The 20,465-nt window shown below is 36.4% G+C and overlaps 3 protein-coding genes across 5 annotated transcripts in view; 1 reads left to right on the forward strand and 2 right to left on the reverse strand.

Moving 5' to 3' along the window:
- Nucleotides 1-12,498, reverse strand: part of LOC127872353 (U1 small nuclear ribonucleoprotein 70 kDa-like) — a 121,172-nt gene extending 108,674 nt beyond the window's left edge. The window contains 4 exon segments of the mRNA XM_052415687.1: nt 354-408; nt 2,357-2,419; nt 12,154-12,183; nt 12,185-12,498. Of these exon segments, the coding sequence (XP_052271647.1) occupies nt 354-408; nt 2,357-2,419; nt 12,154-12,183; nt 12,185-12,298 (262 nt within the window). The 5' untranslated portion in view covers nt 12,299-12,498.
- LOC127872271 (potassium voltage-gated channel subfamily A member 2-like) overlaps nt 1-15,480 on the forward strand; it is a 31,708-nt gene extending 16,228 nt beyond the window's left edge. The window contains exons 2-4 of one of the 2 annotated variants that reach the window (XM_052415609.1): nt 4,702-5,093; nt 13,582-14,268; nt 14,797-15,480. In XM_052415609.1, the coding sequence (XP_052271569.1) occupies nt 4,876-5,093; nt 13,582-14,268; nt 14,797-15,019 (1,128 nt within the window). In that variant the 5' untranslated portion in view covers nt 4,702-4,875 and the 3' untranslated portion in view covers nt 15,020-15,480. Of the gene's footprint in view, nt 1-4,701; nt 5,094-13,581 lie in introns of both variants that reach the window. The other variant, XM_052415603.1, reaches the window with a different exon arrangement.
- The window catches only part of LOC127872198 (uncharacterized), a 229,571-nt gene that overhangs the window by 95,442 nt on the left and 113,664 nt on the right, over nt 1-20,465 (reverse strand). The window lies entirely within an intron of this gene.

Genomic DNA, 20,465 nt, shown 5'->3' on the forward strand with positions numbered 1-20,465 from the left:
GATTTTTAAATCCCTTGACAATATACCAGACTTCAACTTGTCCAACTTTCCAATCCCAAATTGTCATGTCATGAAATTCTTCTATGAATCACTATACGGGTTTATTTTTGCCAAATTTACCACCTTCTTTCAAATGTCCATTTTCTTTATTGCGAAATTGCCAACTCTTCGAAATTGCAACGCATGCACTATTTTTTTCTCATTAATTTTCTAGTACAAATAAGTAGCAACCATGATATCGGGCACTTTTCTTCTATGGAGGAAAGCCAAAAAGAGAAACTTTTAAGTCCAAAAATTGTCAAAATAAATTTTGTAACCACTTGAATGGCATGTCCCTGTGTATCCAAACTTACATAAAGCCAGATCTTGTTCCAATTTATAGGCAATCTGCTCAGCCCGTTCTTTCCTCTGAAATAAAAATAAAGAAAATGATTGATTTACAAACTCATTTCAATACAGCCCACAGACATTTTTTTACCTGCTAGTCCTGCGTCCTGGACTCACAAAAACCTCTTGGGATGCAAAGTTTCGAATTATGTGAGATCCAAAAATGAATTGGACTTTCTCAAAAAATAATATCGTTTAATATTTGGACTCATTCTTTCGATTCGGGGACTCAATGATTTGCAAGTTATCGAGTCCTAGGACTCGGATGAGAAAACTTATCACTGGACATACAGCTAGTTACAGGTTGTTTTTGTTTCCCAACAAAACGATTTTTAATCCACTTAGAACATTTTTGACAACAAATAATACTGGGTTTAATGTTTGCTAAAATTATATTATATTGTGTGTTTTCTTTACAATACAGGATATAAAACCTTGCTTGCATTTACCCTCTCCACAATTGTAAAATTCACTGATGCATGAAATTTCAGTATGCTTTAACATTCAAAACTTAAATGTAAAACTCTGGAGCCCAGCTATTATCAAACGGTGTGAATGAATACGCTGTACAAACAAGTCATAGACAATCTTTTCAATAAAACTAATGTTGTGTTGAGCACAAGATTCTAATTACAAATTTCAGTAATTTACTACCCATTATAAAATACCAGTCAAATCGCTTTAAGTTTATAGTTATAAATGTGCAGTCAAACTGTCAATATTGGAATATTTGATATATGGAATGATTTAATTGCTAAAATTGTTGGAAATCGTGTGCCAAATCCAACGTAACTAGGAGGAGTTTAATGTACTTTTACCATGGAGGCTGATGATGAGGTACACTCATGATTTAAGATCTTGCATGTTCTCATATGCCTTTCAAAACTATAGGTGCAGTTAACCAGATTTATGTTCAGAAAGGAAACAAGATCATTCATTTAACTCGTTCAGTGTGGGAACCGGATTTTGAAGGCCTGTGCAAACAGTTTGGATCCAGATGAGACGCCACAGAACGTGGCGTCTCATCAGGATCCAAACTGTTTGCTAGTCTGATAGTATTCTTTGAAAAAAATCGAAGAAAATGCTAATTTTAGAAATTTAGCAGACAACATTTTAGCAGACGACTCATTTCCCAGCATGCAAAGGGTTAATAAGCACAGAATCACAGAGTGGAGGACTGTAAATAGTGATTCATCTGCATTATTGAATAAGACTGTGTCTAAAATTATGTCATTGTCAAGGTCAAAATGAGGTCAGCTGATGTGCCGAGTATTGAAAGTATCACAACCTTTAGTCAGATTGATCTTAAGTGATGTCAATTTGGGTAAAACAAAAATGTTGACCTTCAGCATTACTCTGAGTCCAAACATATTATGTCATCCATGAAAGAATCAGGGATTTCATATTCAGCATTGATGTTTGACATTTGAATAAATCAAGAATTGGAACCTTCAGAATTCAGAAGATCAATGGCAAGGTCAAAATTAGGTCATGGGATGTGGGTGTGTTAAGAGTGTTCTTAAATTTGTAACAAGCTGTTTATTTATATATGTTTGACAAGAACAGGTTTAGTAAAGAAATTCAACCTTTTGAAATAGCAGTGTTTTTTGGTTGATTGGAGTGGAAATTCTGTTAAATTCCGTATTTCGAAACATTTTTTTTTCTAATGACTGTCTAAATTCCCAATTAAATGTTAAAGATAATCAAATAATTTTTTCTAGGGTGGCTTTCATTGGAATCAACATTGGTTAAGTGATGTCATTATTCTTGATTAATGTCGCTATTTGTTGTACAGAATGTATCAGGTAACTTTATTAAACGGCACCTGTCAAAACATGAATTGATATTTGTTTTTTTTTAAATTCAGTTTTTAAAAAAGGGAGAAAAGAAAGCATTGCTCTAAAAAATTATCTTGAGCTCTGCATTTACATGTTAGATCCGTTTTGAAAATGATTCACACTCTGTTTACCTTTCTTTCCTTTCTTTCGTCTTTCGTTTCTACTCGAGTGGGTGGTGGGGTATCCTTTGGATCCTATAAGTTTGAAAAACAAAGTAATTTGTAAGCATGAATTATGAATAATATAGTTAACACAAAGCACTTTCTTAATTTTCTAGTTTTGAAATCAGAACCATATGTAATAAGAAGGTAAATACTCCAGCAATATGCAAGGTGGGGGAGGGATTACTTTTTTTAGAGGAAAATAAATGTATCACTGCATAATCGAATTCAATTCATTTATATATAATTATATGAGTGCTATGGGAATAATCCTTTTCATCATTACACATACAAATGTTTGTCACAGCTTAGAAGTCTAAGGTGTGCCCTGCAATTGACCAGTCGCCAACTCCGCCCACATTTTGTCGATCAGCCAATCAGATATCGATTTTTCACACACCCCTCAGCAACGCTTATCTGGCCGCCATTTTGTCCGACAAACAAAGCGTGTTGTACATATGGAATGGACGTAATTTTTAAGAGTTTACACAGATTTAATATCAAATGCATGACCATTACTGTTCGATCATTATTCAAAATTGTAGGTGCTATACATACTTTATAAAAGGTTATTATTTTATCTTTATTTCTTGAACATATGAACGAGTAATGAGAAAACAAACACAATAAATAGTTTAACCACACCAGGTGTGTGTTCTATAAAACGTGTTATACCGTTTGATGCACAATATTATTAAGCAGTTTGGGCAACATAATAATTGCCACACGTGCTTATTAATCTCAGCGTAATTGTCGATGGTTAATAAATAACAGTATGTTGCGTGGATCTCAGAATGAATGAACATTAAGGCATTGTTAGGTACTGTACACAAGAAAAGAAAACTATTTAATTAATTAAATGATTTCCAATTATATATTTATTTTCTGTGAATCTTAAACAAGGGAAATCATTATAAATTGTTAACTTAAATATTGTTTTAACTAAAGTAAAAACAACAAAAAGGTGATTTCAACGCGGCTTAGCCAGCTTAAAGCGACTTCAAGTGTAAAATGTACGGCTTATAATACAACAACAACATTTCTAATACAACATATATTGATACGGGGAGAAATGTGAAAATTGCAATTAACATATGAGGGCCATCTTGTTATAAATAAGCAAATGCATAATATGCTAAATGTATTCAATTCGAATGTACGTGAACAGCACCGTAATACCAACATATCATTTTTTGATAGTGAAATGTAACAGGTTCGCATTAAACATAAATGAAATAAAATGCATATTAGACTATCTGTTAATGAAACCACGAAATTAGGCCTGTATTAAATTATGGTTACAATCAAAATTTAATTTATATTCAAATAAAAAAAAATCGGTGTCTTTTTAAAAATAACACAATAAAACAAAGATCTAAATATTATTAATAAACAAAAAACCCATCATGATATGGATATGTCATTTGCATTTAATAAAAATATTTTCAAAATAATATATGAATAGCCACCGGGTTCACAGTCAGACGGTTGAATACAAGTTCAAAATCAATATGAAATAAATGCTCATTTTTACAACGGATTTTTCATCACCTCCCTATATAATATGTATAAGAAACGTTTCTGATAGTCAGTCTGCCGTTAACTCATTTATTTTTATTACGCCATTTCTCTCTAAAGTTTTTATGATTGTATTAACGTTTTACAGAGCAGTTTAGGTTAGTGTGCGGCTTTAATAATTTATTTTATAGAAAAGAGCATAATACATCATTACAAATATAGAATTTCCCTCACGTGATCCGCTATAATTGCGATCTGCTTGTCGGAGTTTTCTAATCACTAGACCATGTGACTATGTGGGCGGAGCGATCGATAATTTGGCGACTGGTCAATTAGTTGTTAATGCTGTGTACTAAGCTACATGTACAAATATAAAATGCCCAATGTCTTGAGTTTTCTTTCAGAACTTTGGCTGCCCTTCCTTAGTTAATTTCCTCGGAGGGATACACATTTCTCTCCTAAGCAATCCATTGATTGTTATTGGAAAATTAATGGCAGTGCCTTCTGCTTTCACAGAAAATGCAAAAGAGACGTCAGAGATTTAATCACAAGCAATACTTTTCAGAACAACACAGCATACAAAGTATACGCCCTAGTCAAGGTACACTTTAAAACCATTTTCCTGGCAGAGGTGTGCATTTTTTTGTGTACTCTGTTCTAAGAACACTAGGCACTGTTCTTCAAGGAGTTATTATTCTATGATTACTTCTGCAGAGTTTCTTCACGATGCTAGATCTGTTAAGTGTGGACACGAAAATCAAGACATATAAACAGTTAACTAGTATTTATTTTTTCAGCCAAAGGATTTAGATGCCAGTGAACTGCAACGACTGGAGAGAATACAGGCAGCAAAGCGTATTCGGCGCAGCAAGTCTGCACCAAGCAGTGGGCGCTCTGGATCTGTGACGGTTGCGCCGACAGTGGAAGAAGAAGAGCAAACCTCCACAACATGCCTTCCGAATATTTTCAAAATGCAGCAGAAGTCGGATAACCACAGGCACAAGGACAAGGAGGAATCATGTGGGGACATTCCGTCACCCATCTCTGACCCCCCACCCTACGAATCCGTGGGTCAAAATCACAATGATGATGGCGGCATAGAGTCCTATCAGAGTTATGAGGACGACTCTAACAAACTCAGGGACGATTCCACTGCGCCGCTGCTGGGAAACTGCACACAGCCCTTACAGTAAGTACACACTGAATAAGGTGAACTTTGACATAACTTATTGTCAGTGAAGTTTAGTTTAAACCTATTTATTTTAGCTCGATTGCATAGAAAGTAATTCCTACTTATTTGAAATGCTCTCGAGTCCGTTTCCTGGGCCTAGAACCAGTACTTGGTGTCTATATGGGAGATCGAAAGAACGCTCCCACAGCGGGGATCGAACCCGTGACCTCCCGGTCGCTAGGCGGGCACCATATCCATTACACCACGGCGACCTTGTCAGTGAAGTAATGAAATACATGTAAATAAAACAATGTATGATAATTCCTTGGACGATTTTACATACCACTTACATGACATCACACACTTTGCTGGAGTACATGTTCATCAGTATATATTAGCATGTTTCATTTAAAAATAAAATTTGTATGCTCCTTTTTTTAAATGATATGAGCTTGCATGTATGCACCATTTTATCCTAAGTAAGTTTGTGTGGGTAACAAACAATGCATGGAATAAATTATTAATTTATTGCACCAAACTATTAGTTTATTTATTCTAAATGTTTCACTTATGATAAATTAACGCATTTATGCCTAGTGGACTCTCCTATCCTTCTAAATTGGATCAATTTATTTCCAAAATTAGGTATGTCTAGTATATTTATTTCTATATTTAGAATATTTCTTACAGAAGTTCCTCTTAGCAAACAGCATAGACCTCATCTGGGTCTACTCTGTTTGCCAAGGCCTTTTTTCTAGACGCTTGGCATAAATGGGTTAAGAGTTATGCAGGGGTGATTTTTACGCTGAACCGTGGATTTCCACAAATTGGGTTGTCCCGTGGTATTTTCCAAGATTCACGTAAATTCATAAAATCAATGGGGGTGAGGTACAACCGATTCGGCGAGCGTATTTCATAAACCCAAAAAAATCTGCGGCCCTTATAACTTCTTTGCAAATTACACTGGTAGATTCTGCCTTAGCATTGTTTGAACAAGCGATGTCATTGGCTATCATTTCCCAATCTTCCAATTAAAATCGGTCTTATAAAAATAATGTGTTTCCTAGTTCTTTGCTGATTACCCGGTAGTAAGCCAATCGCGCCTTTAAGTGAAGTCAAAAGGACAATTATTGAAAGAACAAACGAATCTCACAAAATCTCTAAAGATTGATAAATTATTGAAAAACAAATTTAAATTGGATTGGCAGAATTGGTAAGAAACGACAGTGGATATATATCAGAAATCAATGCTACTTTCTGAATAGGTAAGAAAGATTAAAGGGATCTTTTCACGCTTTGGTAAATTGACAAAATTGAAAAAAGTTGTTTCAGATTCGTAAGTTTTCGTTTTAGTTATGATATTTGTGAGGAAACAGTAATACTGAACATTAACCATGCTCTAATATAGCCATTATATGCATCTTTTGATGACTTTAAAACCTAAAAATTATAAAGCGTTTGCAACGCGAAACGATTGAATAATTTAGAGAGTTCTGTTTTTGTCGTTAAATTTTGTGAAACTACGAAGATTGCTTATATAAGGTATAAAATACATCCACAATGTGTACACGGCGGAATAGCTCAGTAGGCTAATGCGTTTTTACTTCAGGACTTTAGCAGGACTCCAGGGGTCACTGGTTCGAAACCTGCTCCGGGCAATGTTCTTTTCCTTTTTTTATTTTTTTTCTTGATTTTTTACTGGAGCTTTTACGATCCAATGTTTACATTTATCAATATAAAGCATATAATGAATAAGATTAAAAAAATGCAAAAATCTGTGAAAAGGCCCCTTTAAATGTCCTAGTATGGCTTAAGTGTATTCCATGGGAAAAAATCGGGTAGAACAATTCTTCAACTATGACCCTTGGTATATTGTACGTCTTTAGTTTAACACTGTAACATTGTTGACCTTATTTCGAATTTCAAATTATAGAGCTCAAACTGAAGATTGCCGTCATCCTTCACAGGGATCGGAGCACACATTTGATCACAATTAATACTGGTTACTTTGCATAATATGTTAAATGTGAAGTTTACCTCCCCTCAGACTTCACCTCAACCACACCCCTGGTTGTGTCCGTAGTTCATTTTAATGTCCTATTTCTAGTTTGCGTTTTTTTTTTCGATTTAGTTATCTGTGCTCCACTCCATGTTAATAATATTGCATTGCATGAACAAGTTGAGATCATGACTGCATGGTAGTGGAATACTCAACCCACAACAGATCATTGTTAAATCCAAGGAGATGCTAAATTTGTATTGCAGCAACAATTCAGTTTATGCAATAGGTCAACCCATGTTAAGCAATGAAAAAAAGATGCACCACCTCTGGCAAAGCCGACGTGTCTGAGGTTTGATTATAAATCTAAATTACAGGACAATCAGTCCAGCATAAAAAAATAAGTGAAAATTTTGAAGTTCATTGATAACATGCTCCAGCTTTTCGTCAATGTTCAATCCCATAGGCCATCATGCCACACAGCCTGTCATAGGCCATCATCACACACAGCCTGCCATAGGCCATCGTCATTCATGTAACACAGCCTGCCATAGGCCATCATCCCACACAGCCTGCCATAGGCCATCATCCCACACAGCCTGCCAAAGGCCATCATCCCACACAGCCTGCCATAGGCCATCATGTAACACAGCCTGCCATAGGTCATCATGCAACTCAGCCTGCCATAGGCCATCATTCCACACAGCCTTCATAGGCCATCATTCAACACAGCCTGCCATAGGCCATCATCCCACACAGCCTGCCATAGGCCATCATCCCACACAGTCTGCCATAGGCCATCATCCCACACAGCCTGCCAAAGGCCATCATCCCACACAGCCTGCCATAGGCCATCATGTAACACAGCCTGCCATAGGTCATCATGCAACACAGTCTGCCATATGTCATCATGCAACTCAGCCTGCCATAGGCCATCATTCCACACAGCCTTCATAGGTCATCATTCAACACAGCCTGCCATAGGCAATCATCCCACACAGCCTGCCATAGGCCATCATGAAAACACAGCCTGCCATAGACCATCATCCCACACAGCCTGCCATAGGTCATCATGCCACACAGCCTGCCATAGGCCATCATGCCACACAGCCTGCCATAGGTAATCATGCCACTTACTTGCCATAGGCCATCAGTCTGCCATAAGCCATCATGCAACACAGCCAGCCATAGGCCATCATGCAACACAGACTGCCATAGGCCATCATGCAACACAGCCTGCCATAGGCCATCATGCAACACAGCCTTCCATAAGCCATCATTCCACACAGCCTGCCATAGGTCATCATGCCACACAGCCTGCCATAAGCCATCAGCCTGCCATAGGTCATCATGCAACACAGCCTGCCATAGGCCATCATGCAACACAGCCTGCCATAGGCAGTCATGCAACAGCCTGCCATAGGCCATCATGCAACACAGCCTGCCATAGGCCATCATGCCACACAGCCTGCCATAGACCATCATGCCACACAGCCTGCCATAGGTCATCATCCCACACAGCCTGCCATAGGTCATCATCCCACACAGCCTGCCATAGGCCATCATGCAACACAGCCTGCCATAGGCCATCATGCAACACCAGGGTTTTTTTGGCCCGATTTTATAGCCGATATTCGGCTATGTGCCCAATCCCAAAAAGTATACTTTTTTCCCAAAATGTGGCAAAAAATTCCCAATTAAAAAAAAATTTTTTTTTTTTTTTTTTTTTTTTTTGAAAGAAGTCTTATGTGTATTTTATCTCAATTTTAATTCAATTACATCTAACAAAGTATTATGTGATTTTTTTTCTTTTAATTTGAATGATTAGGAAGAGTTAAATCAAATTTAGTATTTCCCTAATCAGTGGACTTTTCGTGTGGAAAAAAAGGCTAATGAATTTATTTTCCCAATTTCATGAAAATACAGATAAAATTCCCAATTCCAAAGCCATGGGCTATCTTCCCAAAAAGTGGAAAAAAAAACCTGAACACAGCCTGCCATATGCCATCATCCCACACAGCTTGCCATAGGCCATCATGCAACACAGCCTGCCATTTTAGGCCATCATCCCACACAGCCTGTCATAGGCATTATGCCACACAGCCTGCCATAGGCCACCATGCAACCATCCCACACAGTCTGCCATAGGCCATCATTCCATACAGCCTGCCATAGGCCATCGTGCCACACAGCCTGCCATAGGCCATATTGCAACACAGCCAGACATAGGCCATCATCCAACACAGTCTGCCACAGGTCATCATCCAACACAGCATGCCATAGGCCATCATCCCACACAGCCTGCCATGGGTCATCATCCAACACAGCCTGCCATGGGCCATCATGCAACTCAGCCTGCCATAGGTCATCATCCAACACAGTCTACCATGATAGGCCATCATTCCACACAGCCTGCCATAGGCCATCGTGCCAAACAGCCTTGTATAGGTCATCATGCAACACAGCCTGCCATAGGCCATTATGCCACATGCATTACAATATTTCATTTAAGTCAATGATATTGTGGAAAAGCTCACATTGCTGCTGCAGGTGTTTGTCAATAATGATTATGCATTTGAAGATTTGTTCCATTAATTGTGCTCTGTCCAATTTGAATCCAGCCTGCTCTACTGCCCACGGTTTCTCTGCCTTATTTTTCAGTCAGTTGAGGTCTTGATAATGATGCAGAGCATGACTTAGTTGGGATGGCTAATGGTGTGGTAATTTTCACACAACTTGGATTTACCCTTTTCGGTTGAGGGATGACCAGAGTCTGAGTAAACTCTTTTGGAAACGTCTTTGCCTCCCCAATCTTTTGGAATTGCGCTGTTATTGCTGCACTTGTTGCCTCTCCTCCATAAGCATTCAGCTCTAAATTGACGATGTTCACTCCCACAGATTATAGTGCCTTATGACAGTGCAATGCCACCGAAATCATATGAACATAAACGATGTAAGAAACTGATTCCAGATCCATAAAAGCTTGGGAACAATTAAAAAGGGTCTCTTTGGTGGAAATTCAAGAATTGTTTTCTTTATTATTTCGATCAATTAGACCCAACCATCACAGCAAAATCTAAAGATGTAATAAAAAAAAATTACTAACATCTTATGCCTAATCAAAACATGTGAAAATTGTGCTGCATGTATAGCATGCCATGGGCTTCTAAACTGCTATATACAAACTTTGTAGTTCAGACCAAATTGCAATCTCTTATGTTTAGCTTATAAGTTTTATATGGAAAACTTTATCAACATTGCAAAACTATATCATAAAAGATTTGGAATCAGCATTTTTATCCCAATTTTTTTTTCAGTTTTGCAATATCTGTAATACTAAGTAAATATTGCACATATATATTGTATACAAATGATTATTGATAATTTAATTGAAATTCAACATTGGCCAATGACGTGTAATTGTTTAAGCGGGATGGGTTATTGTTTGGAAAACTACATAAGCATTTGTGATTATGATCTTGGAATGTACATCAAAAGAACAAAAAGACAGACCAAACAGGATTAAGTTTTTGGTTTGCCTTATAATCGGAATACAATGATGAAGTGTCAAATAGGGATAGAATGTTGCAGTCAGCTAGTCCCTGGACAAGTGCACATTATAAAGATTTTCACACCCCTGCCTTGTACAGTGGGGTTTTTGCTCAAAATTACAGGTATTAAAAATTGTTGAATAAATTATTGAAAATGTGTGACTGAAAGGGTGAATTCATAAATTAATAATTTCTTTAAGTATGACTTTGATATTCAAGGCAAATTAAAAATAATACAAATTATGGAACAAAGCAATAAAAAAAAATAATTAAAAATAATATTTTCAAAAACTAAACTCAAGGAATATTACGATAAGTCAATCTATACTTAGATATAAGATAACAGCCACTTACAGACTTTTTCCCAATTGCAAAAAGTAAAAAAGGCCTTTTCCCAATACTAGCAAAAAGTAACATTCTTTCATAAAAATCTGAACGAAATTTCCCCCCAAAATTTGCCAAACTTTTCCAATTAACTCAAGACTTAAGTTAAAGCAAATTAATTCCCTAGCACTTTATCATATACATTTTAGAAAGCTGTTAAAAATGCACTTATAAACAATTGGTATACTGCTATTTATAATCATATAAATAATGTTTAATTTTTCACTATTTAATTGTTGATAAAACTTTTTCTCAGATCAAATAGGCACAGGCTGTAAAATTTTATTAAAGCGAAAAAAATCACTGCTATTAGTTTCATTTTTTATTTGGCGTGTCTTAAACATGCCACTTTTTAGTAAGTGCTCAGGCTCCACTGTCACAAAAGTATCATCTTATTAATATTTTACATGATGCTTGAAGACTGCTCAATTCACAAGGAATATTTTATACTTGAGAGCTGCTAGCTGGTCTAATCCTCCTAGGCCTCCAACACACATTGATCCAGCCATTGATTTTTAAGAAGAACCAGATATTATAACCAGCTCTTAAGCCTTTCGGAATCAAAATGTGGTTGTAAAGTGTGCTCAACATTGTGGACGCATAAATGCAGTATACTTCTTTTCTGGGATGGTAATTGGAAACATGCGAACTGTTGGCAGAAAAAAGGAACTGTTCGTTTAGATTGGTTATTCTATTGGCTTCTTTTCACATTATGCTAACATAACAAGATGTGTGTGAATAATTTATGGAGATCACAGCTCTTACTGGAAAACACGCTCACTGTATACTCCTAACAGTTGTAATAAGTTGTATGAACATAAAAACACCTAGTTCGACACTTTTAAACTTTAATACAGCATGTTATCATTTGGAATATTTAAATTGGGACATACAAAATATTGTACACATATAAAATACAAGCATAAATCGTGAAAGTGACAATGATAACCTTTTGACAGGTTGTGAAAACATATTTCACATGTGACATGGAGATTATGTGTGGTGTAATATTAGTGACAAAAAATGGCAACAATAGTTTCAGCCATATTGGAACAGCTGTAAGTAGTATCTATTTATTTTCTATGTTCGTTACGAATACGTCTTAACACGTGATAATACTGTATAGTACAAAAGCAATACCAACCTCGAATTCCTTTAAAAATATTGCCACCCCCGCCATATCCGAGTCTCTTCTTCTCATGGCCGAGTTTATCCGTTGGAGGTAAATATGGAATCGGATCCCGAGCAGCAAATAATGCTAGTAAATTCGGAGGCAGAAACGCCGTCATGATGTTACTAAAACACAGACGAGCACTGTAAAGAGTTTTCTATTTCGTGTGTTATATCGACGTTTTCCAGTTTTGCTTTGTGTACATGCGGATCGATTATTTACACGCTAGCTACCTCCACGCGAGGAGAATGTAGTTGGGTCTAGAGTGATTGTACTTGTAGCTTTGGCTTACACGCTCTATGCTGTTAGCGTGTGTAAATGTAGAGCAATACGGGTTTATCGAGGTAAAGGATTAATCCGCAGTGAAGATACTTAATGACCAATATTGGCTTATACAATTGGAACACGCGTTTAAAATCATAACAAAATTGCAGACGACATAATTATTACAGGAATAAGAACAGGCGTAGACAGTCGGCTCAATTTCAATGTTAGCGCATGGCTTGTTGGGAAAAAAGTTATTCTAAAATACTTTTAAAATAAGATAAACACCGTTGATTGGATGATTGCTTTGACGCAATTTCGCGCTTTCAATTGTCAAAATGAAGTTACATAAGAAATTATTTATAAAAAATAGGCGCTTATGCAATTTATTAACATCATGCGCAGGTAATTGCATGAAGTTCGGTTGAATAGTTTGACAATTTAATGTTGTATATCGTTGTAATCTTCTGCTGTTGGATCTATTCCTCGTTTCATATTCCATCGAGTTAAGATGGTTTATTGTATGAATAAACTAACTAAGCGAATCATTGGGAAATTCTGCCTAGATGTACGCAAACTGTGTGGCTATAAGAATGGATAAGACAGTGTTTTCCAATATACGGAAACAATTGAACGCAGTCATACATATAGGCAAAATAATCTGTATTCGTATACCAATATAGATGAAAGTACAGCGTGGTTTCTCGGTCTATGACGTCACCAGTTCGACCCAGCAGCAGCAGCATAAATTTAGCGTGTATTAAGGTTCAGTAATAGACAACATTTGTGCAGTGTGATGTCAATCAGTGATAAGTGTTACCTGTTTGGCTTGCATGTAGCGTAACGTTCGGTGACTTTTTTGCGCAATGGAATGAGGAGCTTTTGTTTTGCGTTAATAACTTTGGATGTACTTACATTATGCGGATTTTATATGAGATCTATACTAGACTCTCTGGTGTAATGGTCGTTATAGGTAATTGACAATGGCAGCTGTTTGCTAAGTTTAAGTCAGCTGCCTGATTGAAACATGGAGGCTGCTATGGTGAGCTGCGAAGGTCAGCAGGGTAATGGCGGTCTCAACTCAAATTATATTCCATTAAACCAGCGCTCACATCGTTCTAATATTCCACATTCCAGGTCCTTTCCCAAAATTACTGAGGATGACCATATACATCCGAATGATGGAATGGGGCAGCAAACTGGGGACTATGAAGCCTGTGAACGAGTTGTGATAAACGTGAGTGGCCTTCGGTTTGAGACACAACTAAAGACACTTAACCAGTTTCCAGAGACGGTTCTAGGATGCCCAGCTAAGAGAAATCGATATTATGATCCGCTTCGCAACGAGTATTTTTTTGACAGAAACAGGCCTTGTTTCGATGCCATTTTGTACTATTATCAAAGTGGTGGGCGGTTGCGAAGACCAGTAAATGTTCCATTGGATGTGTTTGCTGAGGAGATTAAGTTTTATGAGTTAGGCCAAGCAGCCATAGAGAAATACAGAGAGGATGAGGGATTTATCAAGGAGGAAGAAAAGCCCCTTCCACAAAATGAATTTCAAAGAAGGGTCTGGCTTCTGTTTGAATACCCAGAAAGCTCAACTGCGGCCCGTATTATTGCCATTTTCTCAGTGCTTATTATTTTACTCTCCATTGTGATATTTTGCTTGGAAACATTGCCACAATTCAAGCATTACAGAGTTGTGAATGAAACAGCAAATGGCACTGGGTCTATTGAAGAAGATGACATACCGAAATTTAACGAGCCATTCTTTATCATAGAAACCTGCTGCATTATTTGGTTTACATCAGAACTATTGGTAAGGTATGCATCATGCCCAGAAAAGCTTGGTTTCTTCAAAAACATTATGAATGTTATTGATATTGTTGCGATCATTCCATATTTTATTACCCTCGGGACTGTCATTGCGGATGAAAGTCGAAGCAACAACCAGGCTATGTCTCTAGCAATTCTGAGGGTTATTAGACTGGTCCGAGTATTTAGGATTTTCAAACTTTCTAGACATTCAAAAGGACTACAAATTCTTGGCCAAACACTGAAAGCCAGTATGCGTGAACTAGGCTTGCTCATATTTTTCTTATTCATCGGAGTTATTCTGTTTTCAAGTGCAGTTTACTTCGCCGAAGCTGATGCGGAAGCCTCACATTTCAAAAGTATACCAGATGCATTTTGGTGGGCAGTAGTGACCATGACAACAGTAGGATATGGTGATATGCGTCCAATAGGGGTGTGGGGAAAGTTGGTAGGGTCACTTTGTGCCATTGCTGGTGTGTTGACAATCGCTTTGCCTGTGCCTGTTATTGTTTCCAACTTCAATTATTTTTACCACAGAGAAACGGAGTATGATGACCGACAGTCCTATCAGCATGTGCAATCATGTCCGGAATATCCTCAAAAGAAGGACTCACTGTTGTCAGACAGCGCTTCTGATGTGCTAGAAATGGGGGAAGGAGGTAGCTGCTATAACATCATGGACAAAACCAATGAGAATCATACTAGCAAAAACAACAATCCATCAAGTTTGAACAACTTGAGTATTGAAACTGATGTATAATGATCACCACTTAATTCAATCATTTGTTTCAATTATTTATCAAAAAGCCAGATACTGAGTAATTGATAGAATAAAGTTTAAGTCCTTCCCTATAAAAGCTCTGACACTATCTTTTTATGAGGAATGCAAAGCAATTGTTACGGAATAATCCGATAAAAATACTGAGAGATTCTGGAAAGAAAATTAATGAAAAGCAATTGTGATCAGACGTCAAGTTTGCACAAGAGTTGCTTAGCAACAAAGTTGCTATGTTTAAACCAGTGAAAATGGGCATATACAAATTATGTATTATCTTCTTTTCAATCACGTTTATTAGTTTACTTAACCAATCGTGTGATGAGTTAGCGCCATGTATGAAGTGTATAAGTGTTTTGATCCAATACTGGTTGATCTGCTGTGATAAACAATGTATATAGTTCTGATGTATTGGATGTACAGTTACACAATATCTGCAAATTTTTTCCAATAGTTGTCTTTCCACTGAAGCTTTGACCCACATTAATTTCAATGACCTCTACAACGACCTGTACAAGTGTATTACCACACAATGCTATATTGCATATTTTATGAAGAGTTGAAACCATAAATAAACAGTTTTACAAGATCTTTACTCCTATATAATGTTTGAAACTACAAAAGGAACATGATTGAAAGTAAAACATCAAGGTGTGAAAAAGGTAGGAAATGAATATAGTTTTAATGTAGATGATAAAGAAAATTTGTATTTTCTCACATATTATGGTCAAGGAATGCTGTGTTACTACCTCAAACTGGATTGTTGTCCTGCTTTGAATTTATGGCGGTGAAGGCAAATAAGTTGAATAAGGAGGTAACTCTCGAACTTATCAGTAATACATTCAGGAAAACTGTACAACACTATGAATGATTCAAAGAAAACTTGAATGGTTAAGATCACTCAAAGGTTAATACCCAAAGGTAAATACGGCTATTTTAATGTTGAAGCCAGGGGAGGGATACAAATCTACAATTGAAAACTCCAGTGTGCCAACTCCATTGGTTTGCCAGCTGCCGATAATATTAGTAATGCCAAGAATAATAACTGGCCCAAAACCCGTATAATTCCATGCAGATGTCTTTAAGCCAGCTGAATAATGTTAATTGTGCATATTAGAGAAGCATTGTGCTTTGCATAATGATTAATTTGTGGAGCTTTCTGTAATGATGATGTACCCATGTACTGTTCCACAAATCTACAAGAATAATTATGTGCCAGTAGCAGGGCCCATCCAGTAGACATTTTCCACACAAATAAACAAACTAAAGAAGGGTAATGTTACATACACTCTGCAAGATTTCCAACAAGCTATGGGTAGAGAAGAGAGGCTTCTTACCAACCATGGACAGCCTCCGTCAACAGGTCACACTTCACAGACTGTGGAGGGTATCAGGAGCAAGGTAAGAACTCTGTTGTCAACTTACTGTTATGTTCTGTCCACATCAAGTCCAGATTTCGTACTCATGCTTATGTTTCAGTGTTTCAAACAAAGCACACAAGCATTAACACTTTCCCACTTAGATCGTACTTTGAGGTATTTGAGTCCCTTGGAAAGTTGAATTTGATTAAAGACCTTTCTTTCTAGATTTTAGTTTTACAGGCTTCATGTCCAACCCTTAGATACTGATGTGCAGCAAACAGCATTAAACCTGAACAGACTTCAAATTGCTAAGGTAGCTCAAAGGATAAAGACGCATAATAATTATATGCCTACCTCACACATTTATTATTTAAAAATGTTTGGCTATTAACCCTTTCCCACTCAGAAGCAAAGTGACAATGTCTATGTGCAAACAGCATAAAACCAGAACAGCCTGCGAGTAACTCGCAATGTGTCATATGCCAGGGCCCTTGCTACACTTATGAGGATTGGGGCCGGGGTCTTTAAAGGGGAGAATTTCGCGTCGTTTTGGGCGAAAAGGGGAATTTTAGAAGATCTTTTCACTTACCATTCAACACTTAAAATTGCTATATTTTAATGTAATTTACATAAATATACATTTAATCAAAGGCTAATAGCACGATACCAGCTGGCAACATTATACATAGGTATAAAATTTAAAAAAAAAAAAAAAAAAAAATTTGGAAAGGAATTTTTAGCTGAAATAGGGGAAAAAAGAATACTATTTTAAGGGGGGAATGGGGCCGAATTTCGGCCCAAAAAATGGCAAAACGAGGGCCCTGTATACATCAAAGCGTGTTCATAAGTAGTAAAGGGTTAATCTGCCACAAGGCAGTCAATTTGTGATGGGCAAAAAAAAGACACTGTCATTGATATGGGTTGTTGTCTTTCACCTTTAGTTTAAACCTATTTATTTTAGCTCAATTGCATCGAAAGCCTAGGGCTTATATAGACGCTCTCGAGTCCGTTTCCTGGGCCTAGAACCAGTACTTGGTGTCTTTGGGGGAGATCTACAGAACGCTCCCACGGTGGGGATCGAAACCGTGACCTCCATGTCGCTAGGCGGACACCATATCCATTACACCACGGCGACCTTTCACCTTTGATGTCATAGTCTGTTATGTAGGGTTATAAATAATCTGATAACTGCCTTTTATATAATAATTGTGTTTAGGAAACAAATTATAGACTTTTGAGAAGGTTTGTTTTACTAGAATAATAACAAAATGAAGAAATCAAAGAATATTGAACATTTTAAATAATTTTCGCTTATAACATGATGGTTGATCAGCTTTTTGCAAGTATCTCACTTTAAAGGAACAAGAGTGTAGTGTTTGAAACTGTTTAAGTATTTTTTTTAAGTGAGAATCATTTCAGTGTTGTTGTTTTTGTATAAATTTGGGGCCGATATTGGGCCCCATCTCAAAATAAAAAAAGAATGCTTTTTCCTAATTGGACCCTAAAAATGCTCAAGTGAAGGTTTGTTTGTGGGGATTTATTACATTTCAACATAAGTTCTTGAGTTCATCTCTATCCCATCCCATTCAGCTCTATAAGTTCAATCTTAGTAAGTAATTTATTCCCAAAATGGTGAAAAAAACACTGGATTCCATTTGGTTTGAAACATCTATGTTACCTGAATAGAACATTTTACTTATTCAAGATAATGTGTGTTAAGCTTGGGGTTGTTTGAATCAAAATTATGTTTGTGCACAAAGAAGACATTTAAGCTTTTTTTTATCTGTTTCTTTGAATGAGAATGATGCTCTCAGCTTAACAACCATCTTAAAAGTGACCACCTGACTATAGTAGCCACCAGTCTACAGTAGCCACTTCAACCATGTCCCATGACTGGATGCTATATAAAGGTTTGACTGTATATATTATATATAAACATCAGTAATTTTTTTCTTGCTTTATAAAGTACCTGAAAACGGCACTTTCCCAATTAGGAAAAAACTACACATTTCCCAATTGCTGTCAAAAAAAATTCTAATTGAAGGTTTAAAAAAAAATATATTTAATAAAATGCAACATTATTTAGTTTCCTTGTGCAGCTATACAGCTTTAACCTAAGTAAATATAATATTGACAACATTTACTTAGTTATCAATTTTAAAGTATTTAGAAGCAAAATATCAAATTCATTAACCCCCAAATTTCCCTATAAGAAACCTTCACGATGCAAAATTTTCCCAATTGGGCTGGTAATGGTACTTTTCCCTATTGGAAAAAAAATCGCTGTATATATGTTTATATACTGCATATATATAACTGTTTATATAATAATATATTCATGAACAGAGATCATTGGCAGGTCCTGGGGCATGTTGTATTCTTGTACCTCTTGACCAGGTAGAAATTATTCTGGCTTATCAGGGACAGCACTTTCCACTCTCATGGAATGTTTCATTTAATGGAAGTCTCTTCCTTGCAAAAATCCAGTTTCCTTGGACAGTGTTGTCTCTGATTAGCTTGTTGGGACTGCACGGGCTAATCTGGGACTAAACATTACCCCTTGTTGGGACTGCACAGGCTAATCTGGGACTAAACATTACCCCTTGTTGGGACTGCATGGGCTAATCTGGGACTAAACATTACCCCTTGTTGGGACTGCACGGGCTAACCTGGGACTAAACATTACCCCTTGTTGGGACTGCACAGGCTAATCTGGGACTAAACATTACCCCTTGTTGGAACTGCATGGGCTAATCTGGGACTAAACATTACCCCTTGTTGGGACTGCACGGGCTAATCTGGGACTAAACATTACCCCTCATGCATAAAAACCTGTTTCCTAGAGCTGGGCTCAAATTGATAGGAGAAAGGCAGGTTACTATTCATTATTTGAGGCCTTTAATTACATTTTTATCACTAGTTTTAGCAACATCAGGTTTATAATTATTCTGGTAGCAGCTTTTAGTATATTGTTTTGTTATGCCATACACATGAATATGTATGATTTATCCCAAAGAAATAACAAGATAGAATACATTGAAACCACTGATTAAGTAATTTGGAATAAGACATCAAACTGGGAATGGACATCATTTTGGTGATTTTCTCAAACAAAACTATTCATTTTATGATCTGAATTTATTTTTGTAAATTTTATCTATACTACAAGCTTAATAAGCAATTTTCCATGACTTTTTCATTAACAGTGATTGTATTTTCATAATTTTTACTGTATTTTTAAACTGTGTCCATGCGCCGCATGGGCACAGTTTCATTTTATGAGGATTAAAAACTAAAAATCAATATACAATCCAGTTTTGCAGTAAAATTAATTTAAATGATGCTCTTATATATGCAAGTATCTGTTTTCATTTTTAATTTGTTAAACTAAATAAATACAAGATATAAAACTGTATATTATGCACTTTTGAAAAAACGTAATTTATTCCAAAATTAATGTCTTATTCCAACTTCACATAATGCTGAGTTTTAAAACACTTATGGAATATATAGTTCATATAAAGTTCACACATTTAAGATCAGATTGCTGTTTTTTGTGATGTTGGAAATTCCTGTGTTCAATATCTGCTTGTAGATTAAATTGTTTGAAGCTTAGTTATTTGTATAGATATTGATATTGGCATCAAATCAATTGATGGCTTTGATAGCTGTCTGCATTTGCTTTATACAACTGAACTCAATTATCATGCCCATTTACATTTAATGTATACAGTCAGCAACTTGTTTTGCCTGATTAGAAATATCCTGTAAAAATTAGCAATTACCTAAATTGGTACAATTGGCATCATAAAATTCTAAAATTAAGAATAATGGGCCTCTTTATAAATTACATGTGATTGGTACTCAATTACACATACCCAGTAACATATTTTTTGAAAGGCTTGACCTTTTTAAAATTAAGTTTGTATGAGGAACAAGATCTAATAAAGAACATATCTGCAGTGCTCTGAGTAAGTTATTATTGCTTCTTAAACATAGCATTATCACCTGGCCATGTATTACACTATAACTGCTGAACTTATGATTGTTGAACTGTTCTAGAAAAGATT

This window comes from Dreissena polymorpha, chromosome 1 (assembly GCF_020536995.1).
Source record: "Dreissena polymorpha isolate Duluth1 chromosome 1, UMN_Dpol_1.0, whole genome shotgun sequence".
NCBI classification, from domain to species: Eukaryota; Metazoa; Mollusca; class Bivalvia; order Myida; family Dreissenidae; genus Dreissena; species Dreissena polymorpha.